At 36.2% G+C, this 23027-nt stretch overlaps 2 protein-coding genes across 2 annotated transcripts in view; both read left to right on the forward strand.

Moving 5' to 3' along the window:
• LOC137657066 (sodium-dependent nutrient amino acid transporter 1-like) overlaps window positions 1-15876 on the forward strand; it is a 17592-nt gene extending 1716 nt beyond the window's left edge. The window contains exons 2-7 of the mRNA XM_068391433.1: window positions 6805-7063; window positions 7830-8064; window positions 8167-8440; window positions 11599-12111; window positions 12509-12743; window positions 13004-15876. Coding sequence (XP_068247534.1) covers window positions 6805-7063; window positions 7830-8064; window positions 8167-8440; window positions 11599-12111; window positions 12509-12743; window positions 13004-13242 — 1755 coding nt within the window. The 3' untranslated portion in view covers window positions 13243-15876. The remainder of the gene's footprint in view (window positions 1-6804; window positions 7064-7829; window positions 8065-8166; window positions 8441-11598; window positions 12112-12508; window positions 12744-13003) is intronic.
• A 1732-nt stretch (window positions 15877-17608) lies between these two features.
• Window positions 17609-23027, forward strand: part of PPP4R2r (Protein phosphatase 4 regulatory subunit 2-related protein) — a 52446-nt gene continuing 47027 nt past the window's right edge. The window contains exon 1 of the mRNA XM_068391443.1: window positions 17609-17758. Within this exon, the coding sequence (XP_068247544.1) occupies window positions 17722-17758 (37 nt within the window). The 5' untranslated portion in view covers window positions 17609-17721. The remainder of the gene's footprint in view (window positions 17759-23027) is intronic.

The following is a 23027-nucleotide window of genomic DNA, read 5'->3' on the forward strand; positions in this document are numbered from 1 at the left end:
AATAAGACACCTATGTCTGCCTGTTCAGCATAAGAAATATCACTGCAAGCTTGAACTTGAAGTTCCACCGATTCAACTACCCGATTAGAAAGATCATTCCACAACTTGGCCACAGCTGGAATAAAACTTCTAGAATACTGTGTAGTATTGAGCTTCATGATAAAGAAGATGTGACTATTAGAATTACCTGCATACTAAGCACTACAAACAGGATGGTACTGTCCGGGAAGATCCAAATGCAAAGGATGTTCAGAATTATGAAAAATCATACGCAACCTGCTTAACGAACTAATTGAACGATGGTGCGAGAGATTAATATCTAGATCAGGAATAAGAAATTTAATAGACCGTAAGTTCCTCTCTAACAAATTAAGATTATAATCAGCAGCGGAAGACCAGACAGGAGAACAATCGTCAAAACAAGGTAGAATATAAGAATTAAAATACTTCTCCAGAATAGATTGATCACCGAAAATCTTCAAAGACTTTCTCAATCAGCAAATATTGTGTGCAATTGAAGAAGACACAGACCTAGTGTGTTTCTCTAAAGTAAATTTGCTTTCGAGAATCACACCTAAAATTTTAAGTCATACAGAGTTAAAACATTATCAATGCTGAAATCCAGATTTTGAGGAGCCACTGTCCTTGACCTACTTACAATGATAGTTTGTGCTTTGTTAGGGTTCAACTTCATGCCCCATAACCTGCACCATGCACTGATTTTAGCTAAATCTCTTTTAAGGGATTCCATCTGTACATTAAGGATATGAAATTGTAGTAAAGAGAATAACACCATATGCATATACAACGAGCTTGTTTTCTTGGCCAAACCACATGTCACGCGTATGAAAACTAATGGGCCAAGAACACTACCCCGAGGAACTCCAGATATCACATGCCTATACTTACTATGATGCTTATCAATAACAACATTTTGCAATCTGTTACTTAAAAAATCCATAATGGGGCTAAGAATAAACCCACCCACTCCCAACTGTTTGAGTTTGAAAACAAGGGCCTCATGATTAACACGGTCAAAGGCAGCACTAAAATCAAGGCCAATTATACAAACTTCCTGACCACAATCAAGGGATTTCTGTATCTGTACAGCACTGGAAAATTGCAAGAAGGGTATCCCACGCCCCAAGGCCTTTACGAAAATCAACTCCCAAACTAGGGAACAGATGATCATCTTCAGCAAACCTATTTAGACGTTTTACCAAAATACGTTCAAAATTTTTAGATGATATGAGAGATATGGAAATTAAGCGGTAATACGCTGGACTTGAGCTACTACAAACACATTTTCATAATGGAGTAACATTACCGATTCTCCAACAAGTGCTAAAAGAACAGAACCTCTTCTTGCCAACTTGCGTAAAATAACAGATAACCTTGGAGCTAAAAAAATCTGCAGTCTATGAAAAACAAAGGAAAAATGCCATTTGGGTCTACACCTCCATGAGCATCAAGGTCCATCAAGAGAGCTTTCATTTCACGAGACCGAAAAGCTAAACTAGTTAGTTTCGCCTTAGGTAAATAGCAATGAGGAAGATCAAGATTCTCATTACTCTGCTTCATGTTAAACACATCAACCAAAAGGGTTGACTTTTCCTTTGAACAGTGAGTGACAGAGCGATCTGGTTTAAGTAAAGGAGGAACTGTTACGTCTACACCAAAGCGGCGAATTTAAGGGTAGCTCATCATTTATGTTCCTGGGTTGTACCAGAAAGAGTTTCTTTCAACGTTAAATTATATTGCTTTTCAGTGGAAGCATAAACTCTCGAAGGAAAAAATCTTAGCTTTATACAGTATAGTTATTCTTGCCAGAGATTAGCTATGCCGAGATGCTGATATATCGTCCGATGACTATAACATATGTCTGTTAATAAGCTTGTCATGTTTAACTAAATCTAACATACTGTATGTCTGTTAATAAGTGAGCCATATTTACCTAAATCTTCAATATGGTCTGTAGCCTGTCCCTACAGTCAGATTTCATCATTATTATCATATTAGTTAATGATAGCCATTGGATTTCTAAACAGAAATAAGATTTCCTTCTGATATTTCATCTTCCGAAAAGGGTAGACAGATGACAAGGCATTAACTGCATATGGAAATTTAACGGGTAAATTACTCGCTACCAAGATCTCTGTAAGTTGTTCAAAATGACAAGATAAAACTGAATATTAATGCAGAAAAGATATTTGTAAAGAAATAAAGACATTGCTAGATGCACACATACTTTATAAACAAGTTTCTCCACGATTCTGTTATCATAATTTGCGGCTACATGGAAATATATCGTCTTAATTTCGTTCGTTTCTGGTTTTAAAAATGGCTCCTTTATTCAATGGCTAATGTATGTAAAATCCTATTAACCACATGTAAAACCTTAACAACCTAATTTCTACAATCGCTATGACAACAGATCTCTTAAAAATATTGATAAATAGAATCCTATTTTGGAGTATCATTCTCCATATACAATGCCTCTACACTAACACTATACTCACTTTTTTTGAATGAGGCACATTTGCACCGACTCGGGGGGGGGGGGTGACCTTTTAGCTCCGAAAAGATTCCTACTATCTGATTGGTTAGAATGATTTTGCCCAACCAATCACTATTAGGAAAATTTCCGAGCTAAAAGGGTACCCTTGAGAGTCAGTGCAAATGTGCCTCTTTAAAAATATTGAGTATAGGTATGCAGTTTCATTCCAGCTGTGACCAGATTGTGGAATGGTCCTACTTTGGCAGTATAATCGATGGACCTTCAAAGGTTCCAACTTGCAGAGAATGTTTTCTAGATGGACAGGCCGGCATAAGCCTTTTATATTATAGATCTATTGTAATGTTGTTAATCTTAAATTATTTTATATTAATTATTCATTCCTTCTCGTGTAGTTTATTTTTTTCCTTATTTCCTTTCCACACTGTTTTTTTTTTTTTTCCTTTTGGAGCCCTTGGGCTTATACTATGCTACTTTTCCAACTAGGTTTGTGGCTGAGCTAATAATGATAATAATAATAATGATAGTAATAATTAATAATAATACAAACAATAATGATAATAATAAGGATTGTGGCTTAGCTAATAATAATAATAATAATAATAATAATAATAATAATAATAATAATAATAATAATAATAATAAGCCTTATATCATATTCAGATTGAATGAAACTGGAACACATTCGACAAACATGTGATTTAGATCCCTGGTTGTCCTAACTACATGACTATTCTGGTTTGGTGTGGTTTTGCTGCTCACCTGTTGCTACCAGTGCTGGGTTGGGGGTTGGGGTCACTGAGGTTAGGCATTTGACATTTCATTAAATCAGAGAATAATTATAGAATTTTAGTTTTCTTAACGAATATGGGGAATTTTATTCATTAAATGGTATTGTTATAGTTATCGATGGTATTATAGTTATTGTATTAGATGGATAAGTTGAACCCTCCCAGCCTTAGTGTCCTAATTGCGTAACCTTTTCACTACGGAAAAGAAACAGAAAAGTGAAGAATAAACTAAGAAATATAACTAAAAGAAAATAGCAATAATAAAGTTAACATAACTATATACAGAGAGAACAGTAGTGATGGAAGTGTAGACCAAAGATAAAGATGAAGATTAAGATACGGAAAAACAGTCAACCTCTTTATAAACTAACTGGTATCCTTGTCCCTCTGTTAGGTCTTCCCTACACATCGTTTTGTAAACAAGCACCGATGTCAGTGGATACCAATGTATATATACCTCTCTGAGTGGGGATACCTTAAAAGTTCAAAGGTTTAAAGGTCGCTCATGAATGGCAGAAGCAAGGGACAGTGACATTGCTCTAGCAAGAAAGACAATGCCCTAGAGACTGACATATGACATATGATCAGCGACCAAGCCCACTCTCCACCCAAGCTAGGACCAAGGAGAGCCAGGCAATGGCTGCTGGTGACTCAGCAGATAGACCTATAGGCTCCCTGAACACCTCCATCCTTACCTCACAAGGATGGTGAGGTTGAAGTGACGAAAGGAAATAACAAGTCTGAGTGGAACTCGAATCCCAGTATGGCGTTCACCAGTAAGGAACGTTTGATTAGTCCCATGATAAGCAAAGCTGTAGACGTGCTAGTCAGGGCCACCCGTACTAGGTAGGTTTACTGTGAGCGATCAGTCTAAAGTCTCCCACCATCACCAATTTGCAGTTGCCTAGCATGGGATAAAAACTAGCCAAACCCCAGACGTGAATAAGGACTTGTCTGAGGCTTTTGACCTGCAGTGGACTAGAAACAGCTGCATTTGTTGTTGTTGTATAGAGAACTAACATGACAAGTCTACCTACCCTGGCCAGAATTCAGAACATGCCTATTGAATTTTGAAAAAAAAAAAAAAAAAAAAAAAAAAAAAAAAAAAAAAAAACTGTAGTAACTCATACATTTACCTATAGATATTACAGTTACTTCTCCATTCAGCCAAGAAAATAACTGGATGAATCAAAGACTGGTTTCAGTGTCAAACCAGAAATACATAGATTCGAAACCGGTTTAAGGTAGATGCACTCAATACACATTGTTACTTTATATGGTGTTAAGTAATACCAAGGTCAAGGAAATTCGATATTGTTAAGAATTTGTGGCTTTAAGATTGAAAGCGTATAAAAGGTGCAAGAGAAGTGGTAACACACACACACACACACACACACACACACACACACACACACACACACACACACACATATATATATATATATATATATATATATATATATATATATATATGTGTGTGTGTGTGTGTGTGTGTATGTTTGAATGTAGGAAAATATATGTATGTTTATAGATACACACACAAATATATATATATATATATATATATATATATATATATATATATATATATATATATATATATATATATATATATATATATATATATACATATATATATATGTACATATATATACAGTATATATATGGTGAGAATGAAAAAATAAATCAATTTCTACCTCTCAATGAAATCGAACCTTAGTCTATTCAAATGATCTAGAGTTCGATCCTAATGTGAATTATAAATTTATACCTATTTGAACAGAATATTTTAATTATTTTCCCCATAAATTGCCTCATTATGGGTAATTTGAATTAAAAGTTATCAGGAAATTGGGTCAAACTCTTTGCTATTATACGTAAGACACTATGGTCTCACCGTAAATACTGAAAATGCCATTACTTCAAGTCCAACTTCGTTTAGAGCCTCTGGTGGCAAGATTGATAGCTTTCGTGCCTTTAATGTGAAGTAGAAATATATGTTTATGTGTGTGCGTGCATTTTCATATACTGTATACATAACAAAACAGATCCAGCTATTTCTAGTCCATTGAAGGACAAAAGTCTTAGACATGTCAATTAAAGTCTGGGGTTTGGCCACTTTTCGTTACCACACTGGCCACTGCGGATTGGTGATGGTGGGAGATTTTCGTCTGATCGCTCACGGCAAACCAACCTAGTATGGGTGGCCCAAACTAGTAGAGTTTTGATGATCATGGCAATACACAACCCCTCTCACATACAAATATATACTGTATACATGTGTATATGTGTCGATAAAACATGCAATTGTGCGAATATTTCTTCGTGTATAAGCCGAGTGATTCTCTCTCTCTCTCTCTCTCTCTCTCTCTCTCTCTCTCTCTCTCTCTCTCTCTCTCTCTCTCTCTCTCTCTCTGCCTCGTTGGTCTCTTAACCTCATTGTGGCTATGGTCTTCAAGTTATAAAAAAATAGTTCATGGTCACTTCGATTAGTTCGCATAAAAATTAATTGACGCTTGCTTTTACTCTTACTTGTCGATGTAACAAATAAAATAGTATCACCAATAGACTACAGTGAATCAGTGAGCTAAACGAACTCTTAGGACTATTTCATGTTCCCTTTTGAATGTTGGTAGCTAATTCTCTATTTAATTGTAAGTTATATTAATTAATTCTTGCATAATGATTTGCTTTTTAACAAATTGTCTTGATGTTTTCGATAATTTCACTGGAATCATAAGGATACTTGTTCCTCATGATTAATAATAATAATAATAATAATAATAATAATAATAATGATAATAATCTACATAAGAATATTAAATTCCCATGAGATAAACTGATTGACACATATTAATGAAAAGCCTTAGAAAAAAGTTTTAATCCTTTTGATAAAAAACCATTAAAATGAAAAATTAATTAATTCTTTCGCTGAGTCTTTGACGTTAAATATTGTAATCAATAATTGTTAATGAATTAGTAAATTACAGACATTTTTTTTGCGCCCCTAAGCGAATGAGGTTGATGAGATTGTTCAGTGTTGCCACATCTATATCCTTAATTATGGGATTTTCAAATTCAATTGATTTTATTTCTTAAATATTTGATCAATTTCATATCAGCAGTTAAGGAGAAAATAGTTATTTGTAGTTTTTTCAACTCTACTTTAGTCTTACTTAATTTTCCCATGCATTTCTTTACTTACATAACATCAATACATAATATATAGTCTTGTATTCTAGTAAGCAATCCCTCTATTTTTCAGTTGAAATAGATAGTGCCAACTGACCAGGGGAAAAGAAAAATAGATCACTATTGTGAAAAAAAGGATATGGAGGAAGTTGAGCTAAAAAAAAATAATAAGTGACAAATTAACTTATGTTTCTAGACAGTCAATGCCTTTGTTTTGTTGGCATGAAAAGAACCTTTTTCATTGAAAGGTGCATCGCGATACTTTTGAATAACTACAGTATTCCAGACACTTTATTCTTCTTCCAGACAGGAAAGATGGACCTCCGAGGACAGTGGGCGAATCCTCTCGAGTTCCTCCTCTCCTGCGTAGCGATGTCAGTCGGGCTTGGGAATATCTGGAGGTTTCCCTTCGTCGCCCTGGACAATGGAGGCGGCGCCTTCCTCATCCCTTATGTCCTGGTTTTGCTGTTCATAGGCAAACCTCTCTATTACATGGAGCTTTGCCTCGGGCAGTTTTCATCCATTGGCTCTGTTAAGGTCTGGGAGCTTTCGCCTGCGTTTCGAGGTTAGTGCTCAATCAATCTTCTTGAAATAAAGGCCCAGGACGTTAAAATAAAAAAAGAAATAGAGCACGTATGAATATTTTTTGTTATGTTCTTGTTCTTAGATTGTAAATCTATTGTTATTTTAAATGCTATTTAAATATAACTTCCCCAGTACAAGAAAATAGATAGCCCTTTTGCGCTCAAAAAGTAAAAAATAACAGAGATGACAAAGCTTGTTAGATGCATTACCAGGCGAGATGAACTTCTCAAGCCCCAGTTGGCACGTATATGTCACTGGCACTTCAGTTGAGATCTCTGCAAAATAGATATCGTCATTATAAACCCATGGAGATGCTGATTTACGAGTACCATGAACTGGGAAGCATTGAAGGTCGCATTCTTTTATCCTATTGAAAGGGCAATGGAGCGTGAAATCATCCTTTGCTTTGGGGGATTCGAGAATCATTATCCATTTATCGAGAGACTTCAAGTTATTTTCTATAACAGCATTTCTGCGTTGGTGAATTTTATATGCAATATTAAGATTGTGTGGTGAATCTCGTCTCAATAACGCTGAAGCTTTGCGAAATTCGATTTTGTTAATATCAAGCAATTGGTGTTATACCTTTATCGTTAAGGCGAAAGAGACATTTCTTGGACTACTAATAACTTAATAGTTTATCAAAATTGTCCATGGCTCTGAGATTATTAGTGCTACTTTGTTTTTGTCATCAAATTTAAGTCTGAAACCACTGGATGATCAATAACCCTTTCGTTCTATTACAGGTGTGGGATATGGCCAGGCCATCGCCGTATTTGCCATTACGTCCTACTACGTTTCCCTGATGGGCCTCTTTGTCTACTACATGTTTGCCTCCTTCAGTGCAGTCCTCCCCTGGGATGTCTGTGGCAACTGGTCGTCTGCGACCTGTGTAGATTCTAAAACCAATGTCACTTTTCTGGAAGAAAATCTTGGCATAAATTCTTCGGACCTCACATCATCCACGGAAGAGTATTTCACGTAAGTATGACGTCCGTGGTCTCTTGTTATTTGTTAACAAAATGTCATGTAATATCCTCTCAATAAATTTTCATTTTCCTCATTCGTGTAAATTCCCAACAGGCGAGTTGTTCTGAAGAGTGACCCAGCAGGCCTAGATAACGGCATAGGCCTACCAGATTTGAAACTCAGTTTGTGCCTTCTTCTCTCGTGGGTAATCATCTTCATTGTTCTAAGCAAAGGAGTGCAAAGCTCAGGAAAAGCTGCCTATTTCACAGCTCTCTTTCCTTACGTTGTTATTTTCGTCATGCTGATCCGTGGGGCAACGCTTCCAGGCGCAAGCAAGGGGATTATGTTCTTCCTTACTCCGAGATGGGAGAAGCTGCTGGAACCTCACGTTAGTTTATCTTAGTTCGTTTGCATGGAATTCAATGAATTGAAAACTATTGTACGTTAATACCTAGACTTGATCTTGTACTCAAATTACAAATTGGCAAGTCGAGATGGTTTGTTAATTTGTGTTGCAATGTACTGTATTTCACTGCCTTGAACTCTTAGACACTTCTAGTACTGAATTAACTGACTCCACTTGTATTACAAAGAACATTCCAATACATTTCAATTTTTATTTTTATATTTGTAGTTAGCAACACAAAATACTACGCTATAACAAGCTTGAAGTGAACCTCCCTCTTTTACCTCATTGTGTTTTGGAATAAGGTACATATACATTAATTCCCATTATCCTTTCACCAAAAGAAGTAGAGCAACATGTTTCAGTTCTTCGGGAAATGACTTCTAATTTTCTCTTTGGTATATGAGTTTTCCATTTTTTCCGTTAAGACATAAATATAGACGTACACGAACACACAGACGGATAGAAGACGATAAAGGTTAAAGCAGAGAAGATTGTCTTTTCCCATTTAAAGTAAATAAAAGAAAAATTATTATCACCCCGCCTAAGTAGGATAATTAATCAATAAAAGAACATGTTATGTTTTAATCATGCATGTGTGACACTTAGATGTGCTTACACTTAAGTAAAGACACCTATAACACATCTGTTAACGCAGAAATCAAGCTTTCTGAACGTGAATATATTTACCTCTTCCAATTAGAAAAAGCTATCAATATATAAACTGAAAATTCTCGTTGTTGATGATTCATAGTAAACACACCCAACTAAACTACAGAAAAGTAATGACAAATTCTATATTCTTGCTGAGAGAGATACTATAATAATAATTCAAAATAAAACTACAAACTATTAGTTGTGCCAAGCTGAAAGTCCACCTCTTTGGTTTTAATGCATTGACTATTCGATAAAGTGAAAAACCTCTTAAGAACAAAATAGATCGATATCACCCGGCCTTTAAGGGTAAACAGTCCCCGGTTGACCTTTATATTCATGAATCCTGGTATCAAATTGATTTTTACTCTTTACGGACATGAGAATTAACTTACACAGCTGTGAATGAAAAATATCTGGTGACTTTTTCCAATGTTTAAGTGTCTAGGGTCTTTCTCCCAAACTTAGTCCATTTGATTGACTTCTCTTCCAAATTAACGATTTTTTCCAGACGAGCTTGAATTATGCAATGAAGTTCTTGCTCCAAATGGCAAATTGCAACTATAGCTATTCAGTTTCCATTATGTGTGTGATCCTTGAGGTTACAAAAAAAAAAAAACTTTTCAAGCTTTTATAAAGTGTCTTGATTATAGATACTATGTTCTCGAAACTAAGAATACCCAAATGAGACCATGGGATGCTTGTAAGACCCTCTTATATATAACTAGTATTACCTATGTAAACCTTAACAGTAGATCTTAATCAAAACTTACTCATATTGACTTTATAGTTAATTTTGATTTAGTTACCCTTGATGCATTTACAATTAGATTTACGTCCTGGAGCTAAGGATTTTGTTGTAAGTTTTTTTATTGTTACTCTTATTTAGAACTTGTTACAGAGTAATTTTAGATTATGTTTTGCTCTCTATATTATTGTTATTATTATTATTATTATTATTATTATTATTATTATTATTATTATTATTATTATTAGTAGTAGTAGTAGTAGTAGTAGTAGTAGTAGTAGTAGTAGTAGTAGTATCATTATTAGCTAAGCCACAAACATGGTTGGAAAACCTAGGTGGTATAAGTCAAATGGCTCCAACAGAGACAATAGCCCAGTGAGGAAAGGAAGTAAGGAAACCGGTAGAATAGTGTGCCCGAATGTACCCTCAAGCAAGAGAACTCTAACGTCCAGTCAATCTTGCCTACAAACTTTTGTTGCAATTGTTCATTCCCTAAATGTGAAATGAAGCCGCTACTAATGTTAACAGACATCTGGAAAGGGTCGGTCAGTGTAGTATGAGGCTGAGCTCTAGCAACACTTGGACATCATTAATCATTCAATCTTGCATTTCAATTCAGGAAACTTTGCAAACTTTATACGTATCAGTTCTGATTATTTGGTATGGCTTATTTTAATAAATTAATATCTGGATTCTCTTATCGACCTCCGGATCAGAGTCCCAAGGATGAACCACTCAAAGACAATAGTATCTGACCGGCCAGGAATCGAACCCTAGTCCAGGATACTTGTATGACAGTGACAATACCATTTAGCCACTGTCATACAAGTATCCTAGACCCCTGGACCAGGGTTCGATTCCCGGCTGGTCAGATGCTATTATTTGAGTGGTTCCGCCTTGGAACTCTGATCCCAAGGTTGATAAAAGAATCCAGACATTAATGTATTGAAATATGTGGCTTATTTAAATATGAAAAACACGTCTAAATGTGCAAAATTTATCATACACACACACACACACATATATATATATATATATATATATATATATGTGTGTGTGATATATATATATATATATATATATATATATATATATATATACATACACGTGAGTAACATGGAATACTGCCAAAACGTGTATCTTTCAATAACTTAGTGTATATACAAGGATGATGGCAATAAGCTTCATGTTCCAGATCTTTCGTTTTGCCCGTTAGAATATCATTTATCTGCCTTGGTGTCACCAGCCTCCTGGGATCTCAATGTTTTAGACGGGTTGCTAGAAATGCTGGCTTCCTTTTCCCAGAAATAATATTTATTTTAAGCCATAGGCAGAATATGTGTCATTTGGCAATCTCCCATGAACTCTATTTTTTTTTTATGACTTCTTTTTGCACCTCTAATGCCGCTGGCATGAGCAGCCTGCTAGTGTATGTTAGGACTCAACTGGAAAACTGTGGAAAGATTTTCCTGTTAGTGTTATTAATGTCAATTTTTATAAGTTTGAAACATTCTGCAGTGCTGCTTTGACTTCCATGTTCTATTATCTTGGGTTTTCTGGCCTACATGACTGATTATGTATTCACAGATCTTCAAGTTTTATTTCATTCTGCGCGAAGCTGCTTTACAAGTTGATTTCTGTGCGAGTTTGTTCCAAATAAATGGTTATACGTGATAAAAGACATTAATACAGAACCTAATCATTAGATTATCAAAGGGATCTTTTTACTGCATTCCAGGTGTGGTACTCTGCTGTGGATCAGTCGTTCTACAGCTTGACAGTTGGGTTTGGCACCATCATCATGTTCTCGTCATTCAATGCTTTCAGCCACAACGTTTACCGTGACGCCACCATCATATCCATCACAGATACGATCACATCCTTCTTGGCTGGTCTTACAACATTTGCCATGCTTGGACACTTGGCTGACATCCTAGGTGTTGAAGTCGAAGATGTCCTAAAGGGAGGAGGGACGTCACTGGCCTTTGTTAGCTACCCAGATGTCCTGTCAAGAATAAAGGTTGTGCCTCAACTCTTCTCTGTTCTCTTCTTCTTCATGCTGTTTACTCTAGGATTGGGGAGCTCGTCTGCTCTCATGGGATGCATTGTCACAATAATAACAGACGATTTTCCGAGATTTAAAAGATGGATTGTGACAATAGTAGTCTGCTGCATCGGCTTCTTCGTCGGTCTAATCTACATGACTCCCCAGGGACAGTATGTTCTTACCTTGGTAGATCATTACGGAGGGGTGAGTAGCAATATGGTATAATAACTCCACAATGAAATATCAATACGAAATATATTATAATTTGATAGACATATAAAGATTGTATAGAATCTTCTGTGTAGAAAAAAACTTTGGTTAACACGTACATTTTTCATGTACAAATTAAATTGTTCCTTATATTTTGAGTTAGCAGTCTCAGAATTTTGTTAGCCTTAATTCAAATATAGGGCCTCTTTCTTAAATCTGTAACTTACAAGTATTCCACAATTTATGAAACAGTTTCTTAAGTTTTGTGGCTCCATAACAAGCTATTGTTTTTGCCATTTTGGCAGACCAACTCACTAAAGCCTTACAATCCAGCTGCCAAAGAACAGTGAAAGGGATTCTTTTCAAAATGAAATAAACATCTTTGTTCCAGAGCTTCATCCTCATCATTATGGTCATTTTGGAGGTAATTGCTGTTCACTGGGTCTACGGTGTCAACAACTTCTGCCGGGACATCGAGTTCATGTTGAACAGAAAGACTGGAATTTACTGGAAATTCTGCTGGGCAATCCTCATTCCCGTTGTGCTGACAATGATATTCATTTACAACCGAATCATCTCTGAACCTCTAAAGGCTGGCTCCTACGTATTTGGACCTGTTGCTAATGGTAAGATTATAGAAGATTTTGAGTGACTAAAGACCAATAAAAAGCAAAAATCGTGATATTAGAGTATTTTAAGACTATCATTGGGATCATAGGCAGAGCATAGAATTCAAGGACCTATGGAGAATAAAGAGAAAATTTGAGAAAAAAAATCCTTTCAGTAATATATATAACTGATGACATTTGAAGAATTTAAAATATTTTGTCTGTTTAGTAACCATTTCATGTTTGATGATTGTAACTTGAGTATTCACTTTTTTCAGCTTGTGGGATCAGTATTGCTGTCGTAGCCTGCCTCATGGTACCCATCTTCCTTGTCGTCGAAATCATTTACAAAAGGAACTCGAGCTCCACTCTGTGGGACGCGGTGAAGGACTCCTTTTCCTCCACGTCTGAATGGTGTCCAAAGGATGCCGCTATCCGTCAAGAATACAGACAGGTTCTCTCAACAGACCAACTGATCATAGAATTCCAAGAAGTTGCAGATTCAGGAAAACATTAAATTTTCAATTAAAACTTGGCAATCTTTTAAAAATAGCATATGAACTATAGTATTTAAATGATAAACCTAATTGTCGTTGCCAGAAAACCTGTCCGCTTTATTTCAGTGATTGCGAATCTTGGTGAACTGAAAATGTTAGCGTAATTCAGCCTTTAATTAACACAATCAAATTATTGATACAACGTTATCAAAGAACGAATGCGAGTATTCCATATTGGAGCATATATTTCGACATGCATCACTAATTTTCGGGAACAGTCATGAAACCCATTAGTTTTTCTCAAAGTGAGGTGACGTAAAGGTTAATAAACGCATGACGAAAACTATCGAATAACTACTGTTGTTGGTCAAGTATTACGAAACTTTTATCAGTGGCGTATAAAATCTTTGATAGAAACCATGCGAAACAAATGAGGGGACTATTGCGTACCTCAACTTTACCAGTTTCGAAATAAAAGAAAAGAAACATGACTTCAGTATTTATCAAAACTAACCCCATAGCGGTTATCAAAGGATCAAGGGGTCTGCCCTGCTCATCTCGTTTTTATTTCATTTTCTCTTATCTCTTTCTAGTAATTGAGGTCCTTTTCACAAGGCCGGTTAAATAGCTCCCCTTCTATAAACAAATCGGCTACATGAAATATTCACCAGAGCCAAACTACTAATAATTTTGTACGTCAGATTTTTAGGTGCTACTATAGCGTGATATCTACCAGCCATTTTCTACTATAGCGTGATATCTACCGATCTGTTTCTGTCCATATAATGCCAATACTTTGCAATGGTTTGTCAAAAAAAATACACAAATGAAAGTTAAAAAAAAAAAAACTAGTCTATTTACTGTTATTGCTGTTCTTATATCTTTTAAAATGCAATGGGTGTCGTCGTTCTTTCTGAGAAGTGTCCAGCAATATAGATCCAAATAAGACTGGAAATATTGAAATGGTTCTCCTCTTTTTACTTGAGAATATGCTCCTAATATTGACTTTACATAATTGTGTTGGCGGTCGACTGTTGTGTGCTGATAACCAATATTACTTCAGGATAAGTAGATTGGCAAGTCATCCGAACAAATCACATACCCAAGCCTACATTCACTATCTTTTATAGGAATAAGTGTCTGCCTTTCTCTTCGTTGAACATAAAAGTACCAACAATCAAGCCCATTTTTTTCAAAAAAAAAAAAAAAAAAAAAAAAAAAAACATGGCCCATCGATACATGCTCCATTAGTCTTTATTTATAACTTCGGCATCAGAATCTTCTGAGCACGGAGGATAATTGCCAATTAACATCCGGCCTCTTATTATATTTACGACGTCCAGCAAATCTAGACACGTCAATCTGTATACGATTTTAATGTGTGCCAAACATTTGACCCCTCGTCGGTGTCATACCATCTCACTACAAATTTCACGACACAAAAATCGATGACCGTATTGGGCGACTTTCCAGAATTGGGTATCGTAGCATTCATCGGGAATTCATAAGCAGAATAATAAACCAATTCTAAAATACCCCACACATTTTCAACTTGGTTAAGCAGATCATCTTGCCTTAAAAAAGAAAGGGTTTCATCTTCACTAGATATAGTAAAAGAAAAACCTTTGCCCACCATGATGGACTCCGATTCGTTAAAGTAAATCCTTTCTATATATTTTGCTCAAAATTATTATGTTTACGTATAAAAAAATGGATCTTAAGTGGTTTATCTTGGTAAAAGTGCTTCCTATATAGTTTGATGCCTTACACAGGTTGTTTTGGATTAGCGTCGATGAGAGTTGTTGAGTAGTGCACAGCTTTATTTGGAGTAGGTTGCAAGTAGCACAGTAGATATCACGCTATAATGGAAATTGAATGTTATTTCATTTTAATGTACCAACAATGAGTACCTTCCCCCCTTCAATGTCTGTAGAAGTAAATTGGAAAGAGAATCTATGGAAGCATCAACCTTTGCAGTTAGTACTGCTCAAGATTTTGTGAAGTCTAACGACCTAATTTCCAAAATGTATATTATCCTTTCAACTATCTTTCCGAGATACTTTACTGGAGGTTAGTGCCTTTTTGCCACATATCTACAAAGGTTAAATCTACTGCTTTGTAGAGGTGCTCGAATACTTAACGCAAACTATCGTTATTTCAACAATCGCTTTGGTTTTTATACTAGGAAGTTACGGTAAACTAACAGTTGTTACTGAACTAGAGTCTCTTCTCAGAGTTCCTTTGGTCCTTAGAGTAGCTGTACTTGGTTTGCATATTTATACTTTACCTGTGTTATTGCTATCTTTAGTCCATTTTGCTATTCAACCTCTTCTAGATTTTTCTTCTGTGTTTAATTGTTGCTGAATAGCCTGACAGGTCCCTGCACCGGGCCATATAGTCCTAATCCAAGATCATAGATCAATATACATAAACATGAATTATATGAGTTAGTTAAAAAATATTAGAGATGTGGTTCTTCGACACTTGAATATCCTTCAACTGTGTATGAATCCTGTTGGGTGGTGTTTGTTGAGGTGCTTTCCCTCCTGTAAATAATGTTACGTGCATATAAAAATGCTATATTTGTGATTATTGCTGCATTTATAAAATTAGCCTTTATGCCGCAAATCATATATTTTATTTTCTTAATAAAATGTTACTACAAAACACTTGTTTTATTTACTGGTTTTCTTTCTAAAGCGAACGTAAGTTTTCTTATACTATGGCATGGGAACGATGTTTATATCCTATATCGCATGAGTTCTAAGTCAGTAACTGAATGTGTAGGTTTCTGCTTTAAAAGTTCAAATTCAACGAGAGAGAGAGAGAGAGAGAGAGAGAGAGAGAGAGAGAGAGAGAGAGAGAGAGAGTTTAATTATGCAATTCCGGAAAAAAAACTTGAGCAACTTGGATGATATCCAAAATAAATATCAACAACCTGATCCTCATATCAAGTAGGCTAGAGCTTGTGCTCTAGTTTTATCACTTGGCTGTAATCAGCCTTTGTGTTCAAATAAATAATGTAGTAAGAGTAGCATGATATCAGCTTAGAAATATTACTTTTTGTAGAGAAGTATCTGGATGCATACTCTAAAGAAACGTGTAATAGACTGTTATTACCAGGATTGACTACCCCATCTATTACCATCTACTCAAAGTCTTACTTAAGACTTTATATAGCAAACAGAGGAGCAAGACTGATAAAATGCGTCTCACCGGAGAAAGGATTATTGCAATACTAATTGAATCACACAGTAAGCATTTTAAAGTCAGAATGGAGTTTAAAAGCTTGCGCAATAACTCATCGTTATCATAACCGACTGTTCAAAATATTTACGAGAATTGCTGCACACCGTGCAGACAACGAATCGTGTCAACACAAGAACAGTTATAGATGGTTTCATGTTATTGTAGCCAAGTTATATCTCTTCTGTAGGTTCTAGAGCTCTCAGTATGCGGTCCCAAGATTATGAAACAAGCTCCCGCTATATATCCAAAGGACTGAAGATATTAATGCTTTCAAGAAGAAACTGAAGTTTTTCGTTTTCCAAGTGTTTTGATATATATATATATATATATATACGTATGTATATATATATATATATATATATACATACGTATATATATATATATATATATATGCGCGTGAGTGTGTGTATCTAAATATTTATCTATATTTTTTACAGGTCACGTACACTCGTTTGTCTATAATCTTCAAATCTCATTTGTATAATTTTATCCCAAGGATATTCTTCTCTACATGACCTACCTAAAATGATTATAAACACATTAAATCTGTTGATTGCATAAAAAGGTACGGAATGAATAATCATTGACGGATTATTCGTAACATGTTTACAAAACAAACTATTGGCACTCCGCATTGTTTTTGAATGCATGGTCAAATACCTTTCCCTATAAACGACACCAATCTTTAGTCGAGCATTGGCAAATTAGATAAACAAATTTGTGTGTATTGCAATATTTCTCTTAATTTTTTTGTTATATAGGCTTAAATGGACTTAACAACCATGAAAATGGTTAATTAAAACTCTCATTTAATGTTAAGCGAACCCTCAATATTCATTAAGGTTTCATAAGTCATAGTGATTACATTGACTTTTCTGTATTCTATTAATACTTTAAGGAAATTTTCGCCATAATTTCATTCACGAATCAATATTTTTCAGATTGATTATCGTGCAATCCAAGATAAATGTTTAGGCTTGTATCTAGATGTCAAATAAAACGGGAAATCTACTTTATGTTATTGTACAATTCATTAAAGAATAATAAAAAAATCCTTTTATGAGGGGAATTTTAAGAACATATTACGATTAGGAAAATTTTGTTGCCAAAAAGTCATTTCACCGGAGGAAATATTTAGGCTCGTAGTCCACAAGAGCTTCGCCATGTTGTTTGTTTTCAGTTGCACGAACGACAGTGCCAAGTGTTGATGGGCTCTACTGTAATAACTGTCGCATCTTTGACACTTGATTATGGACAACCTTGAAACTCTTCTAGAGGAACTGGAGCGTAAGTTGGAACCTTTGAACTTGTTTTATGAAAGTATCTGACAATGTAGAGCTCTGGAAGCGAGAAATTAAGAAAGCTTATTCGACCCAAGCCACCAGCTGATCAAGGTCCTGGACTTCAGAGTCGGACCCTTTCTACTCTGAGTCTCTGACACGTTCTGTATCAGTTGCTCAGTCGCACTTTGGGGTTATATTAATTATGTCGACTCCGTGAACACATTATATTATAATAATCCTAATCTCGACTAGTGGTTGACAAATGGCATTGGCACGTCCTGCCGACTTCCTGATTAGGGTAGTCTAGCTAATGTTCACATTCTAGGTACTATGGGTCGAGGGAATCCAAACTGCCTAGTTTATGGAAAATTTTGCATCATACATTTTAAATAAACAAAATTGGGGTAACATGATACTTTCAAGTTGTAGCCAAATACTGTACTTGAATAACCATGAATATTGGGGCAAACCCTGTTCATGATTAATAGAGATCTCAGCTGGAAATCTGGGTATTGGTTAGGAAAACCCCAAAAACGAGGGAATTGAAGCAATACTAATGGGCTTAAATAGTGATTGTCAGATACTAATTGTCATAAATACTTTATAAACAATAAAGCAGTTTGAAAAAGGTGTAAATCCTGTGAGTTGTGTGAAATTAGCGTCGTAATTACCTGCGATTCTGCAATTCACATCAAGGTCTTGCTCTGCTGTGGCTCCCTTTGCCAGCAAATGAACAATCTCAATGATTCACTGTTCTGGCAAGCAGTGCATGGATGGGTTATGTGCTCCAGGTGTGTGGGTCACTATTAAAGTATCAAAATTACGTATATATGTCATGACCCACCTATGGGGTTTGCTCTGCCGTGGCTCGCTTCGGTTGCAAATAGACATAATCTCGCTTTACTAACTAGGATTACATGGATGAACCACACAAGTGTCATGTGGGCCATTAATTTGGTGATATCTTTTAATTTCATATTGGTAACAATAGCTGTATAAACTGAATGGGGAGTGTTTTGAATATAATCAATTATTGAAATAGTTTAAATGGACGAGTGCTGGCTAGTTTGGTATTTTTCCTTATATTTTTAATAGGGGTAGGGCCATACTGTAATAACTTACAGATCAGTTAGTTAAAATGTGAAGTCTATTTTTCACTCGTTAGTCCATTGTTTACATTTAGGAGACTAATGGTAAGTTATTGCGCATGCGTTGCTTGCACTTACTTTTGCGAGCTTTTTGTTTTTATATGATGTAATCATTACCTGGCTTTTTTAATCAATTACGAGCTTCCAAATATTTATGAACAAGTTCCGGGATGTTGTTCTACAACAACCATTTTTTTCCCCCTTCCCCTTCAGTTTGATTTTCACCTCCATCACATAAAGAAGTCTCCAAGAGGGATCTTAAGGGAAGTACATTATATTTCGAAATTTAGTGTAATTTCACCATGTCTGAAATTGATTATGATAAAAACGTACTTTGTTCAGTTTATTGTTACTCCTGTGAAAGTAAAAATTAACCCCGAAATATGACCCATGCGGCTCGTGAGCGCCCCTTCAACATGTACGCTTGCCAGAACATAGGAGCAGTGATTTTTTTTTTTTCTTCATCAAAGCGAAGCAAGCCACAGCGGAGCAAAAACAATTAGAATTCTTTTAAAAATATCCCCGAAATAATGTACCGCTTGCCAGTACATAAGAGCAGTGATGGTTCGTTTTTTATGCAAGTGAAGCGAGCCATGGCGGAGCAAAAACCATTAGAGTAATGTTTAATGAATCGTAGATAATTATACTTTAATTTTTAAACTCTTATATGAACCTTATATTTTTTTCAACTAGTTATCTTGTGTTTATTTTGCATTTCTGACCATTATTGTTGCTGCAAATCATTCGTTTTTGAGATTTCCCCAATCAAAAAACCCAAGATTCCCACTGGGGTCCCCCATAATTGTCTTTATATAAATGGGTCCAAAACGCAAGAACAGGTGGTTTGCCTCGATCATGGTCATAAATGCATAAAATACATGATAGCGAGTAGGAAAAATATATGGTTCATGTGTTTGCTAGAAAAAGTATCATATATTAACCTTACTTTCTTGTTCGTGTGTGTAACTTTTGAGGCAAACTGATAGTTTCTCCTATAAATAATTTTTATTCCTATACTGTAGTTGATATAAACCTCAGACTTTTAATAGTAGTGTGACTTCAGTGACACTGGAAAAGGCTATTAAGCTTTTAATGAGGTAAACGGTTCTATTGTGCAATATTAGTTAGGATATTGAAATTCGTGTAATTGAATAGATCTTTGCAAATATACTATTTTGAATACCACATACTACTGGCAGAAACCTCTTGTAATGAAGTTACAGATTTTGATAAAAAATACCCGTTTTGTTCCTTTTGTCGTCATAGCACATGATCATAGGTGGCTCTTTTCACCCGGTAGTTCAGAAAAATGCTGATAGGTGATGCTTCTGTCGTAAGTTACTTGTTCGAACAGAATAATGGGGGCCCGAAGTTTTAAGTTTCAAACCTCTTTATTAATTTTTTGGAATACAGTATGCAATATAATTATAGCTCTTATTTTATTGATCATGTTGATAATGAAAGGTTAGGGTAGAAACATGTGTTTGATATATTTAGCCTGATCATTGGAAATGGAAGTCAAGTCGATGTTCAAACGGATGCTGGAGCACTAATAAACTCCCCCCGTAGCGAAACATAGCCCACTTGCCAGAACATAGGAGCAGTGAAATAATGTTTAATTGCAAGCAAAGCAAGCATAAGGTGGAGAAAAAACCCATAAATCATTAGCTCAATTAAGCAAGTACTGTATTTGTAATGCGATGATCACTGCCTACGAAAGATGCCATAGAAAATGGAATTGAAACCCCAGTTTTCTATGCGTCCTGGCAAACAAAAGTTCCAGTGTTTCGACATTATTTCTTCGCTGTTTGTTTTGATTATGCTAACTTTTTTTTTTATTACCTTATGATTGTTGTTTTTCATGACGATGACTGATGGAGACAGCTTAAAAAAGTTTATTTAGATACCAACACAATTATATTTTAAGGTGTTTCGAACATAATTGATGACAGTATCTAGCGCAAAGCCATAGCTTTTTAGTTATGGTAGTCGACCCACCATAATTCAACTATTGATTTCTGCCAGGAATCATTATTAAAAATGTTCAAAACACCACAAAAGACATTACAAACTATTCTCTCTCTCTCTCTCTCTCTCTCTCTCTCTCTCTCTCTCTCAAACCATTTATTGCACTATTATTTAATAGTGTGCTATGAATGGTAATGGATCACAAAGAGGCCCATAAGCCTAACGACGTGTTGGCCTACAGTATAGAGTATTACTCGATGCGAGGAAGGGCTCATCATATCTAAAATTCGCGATAAGGGAGATGGAACTGATTATGCATAATGCATTCCTTATCGTCGTATCGGTATTGGAATGTGAGCGAACATTCTATTCAGTATAGAGTGAATGCGTCAATGAATAATTGTTAACCCACTTTGTTATTTAGTTGTTAATGTTTATAACCAAGTTTTCTCCTAATTGTTTTATTTTTATTGCAGTTTGTTTTTTGGCATTAGGCCATTGCTTTCTATGCACTATGCAGGCTCTCTTTTACATGGTTTCGTGGGAGTAGTAGCGTTGTATTAAAACTTTTCCCCCAGGGAAGCATCACGGTACGAGGTTCAGAGTAGAGTAGCATTGTACCAAAATCTTTCCCCCTGTGAAATGTCGAGGGACGAGGTTCAAAGAGTAGTATTGTACCAAAACCTTTCTCCTAGGGAAGTCTCGAGGTATGAGGCTCAAATGCTAAGGACTATTGCCTCAAATAATAATGTCAGCAAGGAACTTACTACAGACACTATTGGTCAGGATGACAAGCTATGCTCTAGTCCAGGAATACTCCCCTTATGGATTGGTATCTCCATCCCCTCATGTAAAAACAAGTAGATGATAAAATACTCCTGATGCTTATTGTACCTTGGACGAACAACAAAAGCCTTCCCCCCATGCGTATGAGCAAAGAAGGCTGATAGTCAGATACGCTTGTTGTCTTCGGAGGAGATGGCTTCCCCCCACGAGCTGAGAAGGCTGTCAGAAGGGCGATCAACTATAAGCACGATCACCGTAGTTGTTAGAGGTTACTGGACATTCCGAAGACTAGACCGAGTAAGGAATCAGATTGTGAGTTTCTACATGCATGAACACCTTGCTCGTCATCAGGGACACATGATTCATGTACAGCCGGGTCCCCTGAGTGCTCTCTGTTGGTTTCTGGAGTAGAAAGAAGTTCTGAGAAGGCAAAGCCTCCTCCTCCCCCTCCTCCTCCTCCTTCTCCTCCTCCTCCCCCCCTCCTCCTCCTCCTCCTCCTTCTCCTCCTTCTCCTCCTCCTCCCCCCCCCCATGGCAGAAGTCACATGCACAATCACCAGTTTGTACATGATCATCAGTACATGCTTGATCCCCATGAGATAGGTCTCCACTACCACGATCACCATCCTCTGAGACAGTTAAGTCTTCATGATAACCATGCACACTATTACCTCACCCTAAGAAGCGAGCAAGTTCACTGGCATGCACAACATGATATTCTCTTGCAATCTAAGACCAGGAAAAGCTCAAATTCTCTTGCAATCTAAGACCAGGCAAAGCTAAAATTCTCTGGTGAGGTAATGATCATCTTTTCTATTGCATTCCTTGAAATGCGCACAAGCCTTGGCTCAAGTGCATTTGCATATTTACTGTAGTCATAAACAGCTAAAAATTCATAATGTTCTTGCTTGATGTCTTGCAAACATTGGGACACAAAACTAAAGGGATCTCTCTCTCTCTCTCTCTCTCTCTCTCTCTCTCTCTCTCTCTCTCTTTCAAGACAAAAGCATCTCGTACTTGGGCTTCACTTCCTCATTCTTTGCCTCCTAAGCGGAAACACTGTAGGTCATATAATTCCTCTCCATCGAGTAACACCCCAAGGGAAGTTTCCCCCTGGAAGAAGAATACTGTAAGTCCGACTGAGATGTCCAGCAAGTAAAAAAAACCCATAAGAATTCGTCTTCCGGATATCAAAACTCTGTCGCAGCCACATCGCCTATTATCTTCGATCACTAAAAGTCAGAGTCAAAACTCGGTAATAAGGACAATCCCAGTCATGGTAGGCTATACGTCTCTGAGATGGGTTTGATCAGTCTCGATTGACACCGTGAGATAGGAAGTTCTTCCAGTTGGGACTCTCCCTCAAGTAGGT

Source organism: Palaemon carinicauda, chromosome 1 (assembly GCF_036898095.1).
Source record: "Palaemon carinicauda isolate YSFRI2023 chromosome 1, ASM3689809v2, whole genome shotgun sequence".
Lineage (NCBI taxonomy): Eukaryota > Metazoa > Arthropoda > Malacostraca > Decapoda > Palaemonidae > Palaemon > Palaemon carinicauda.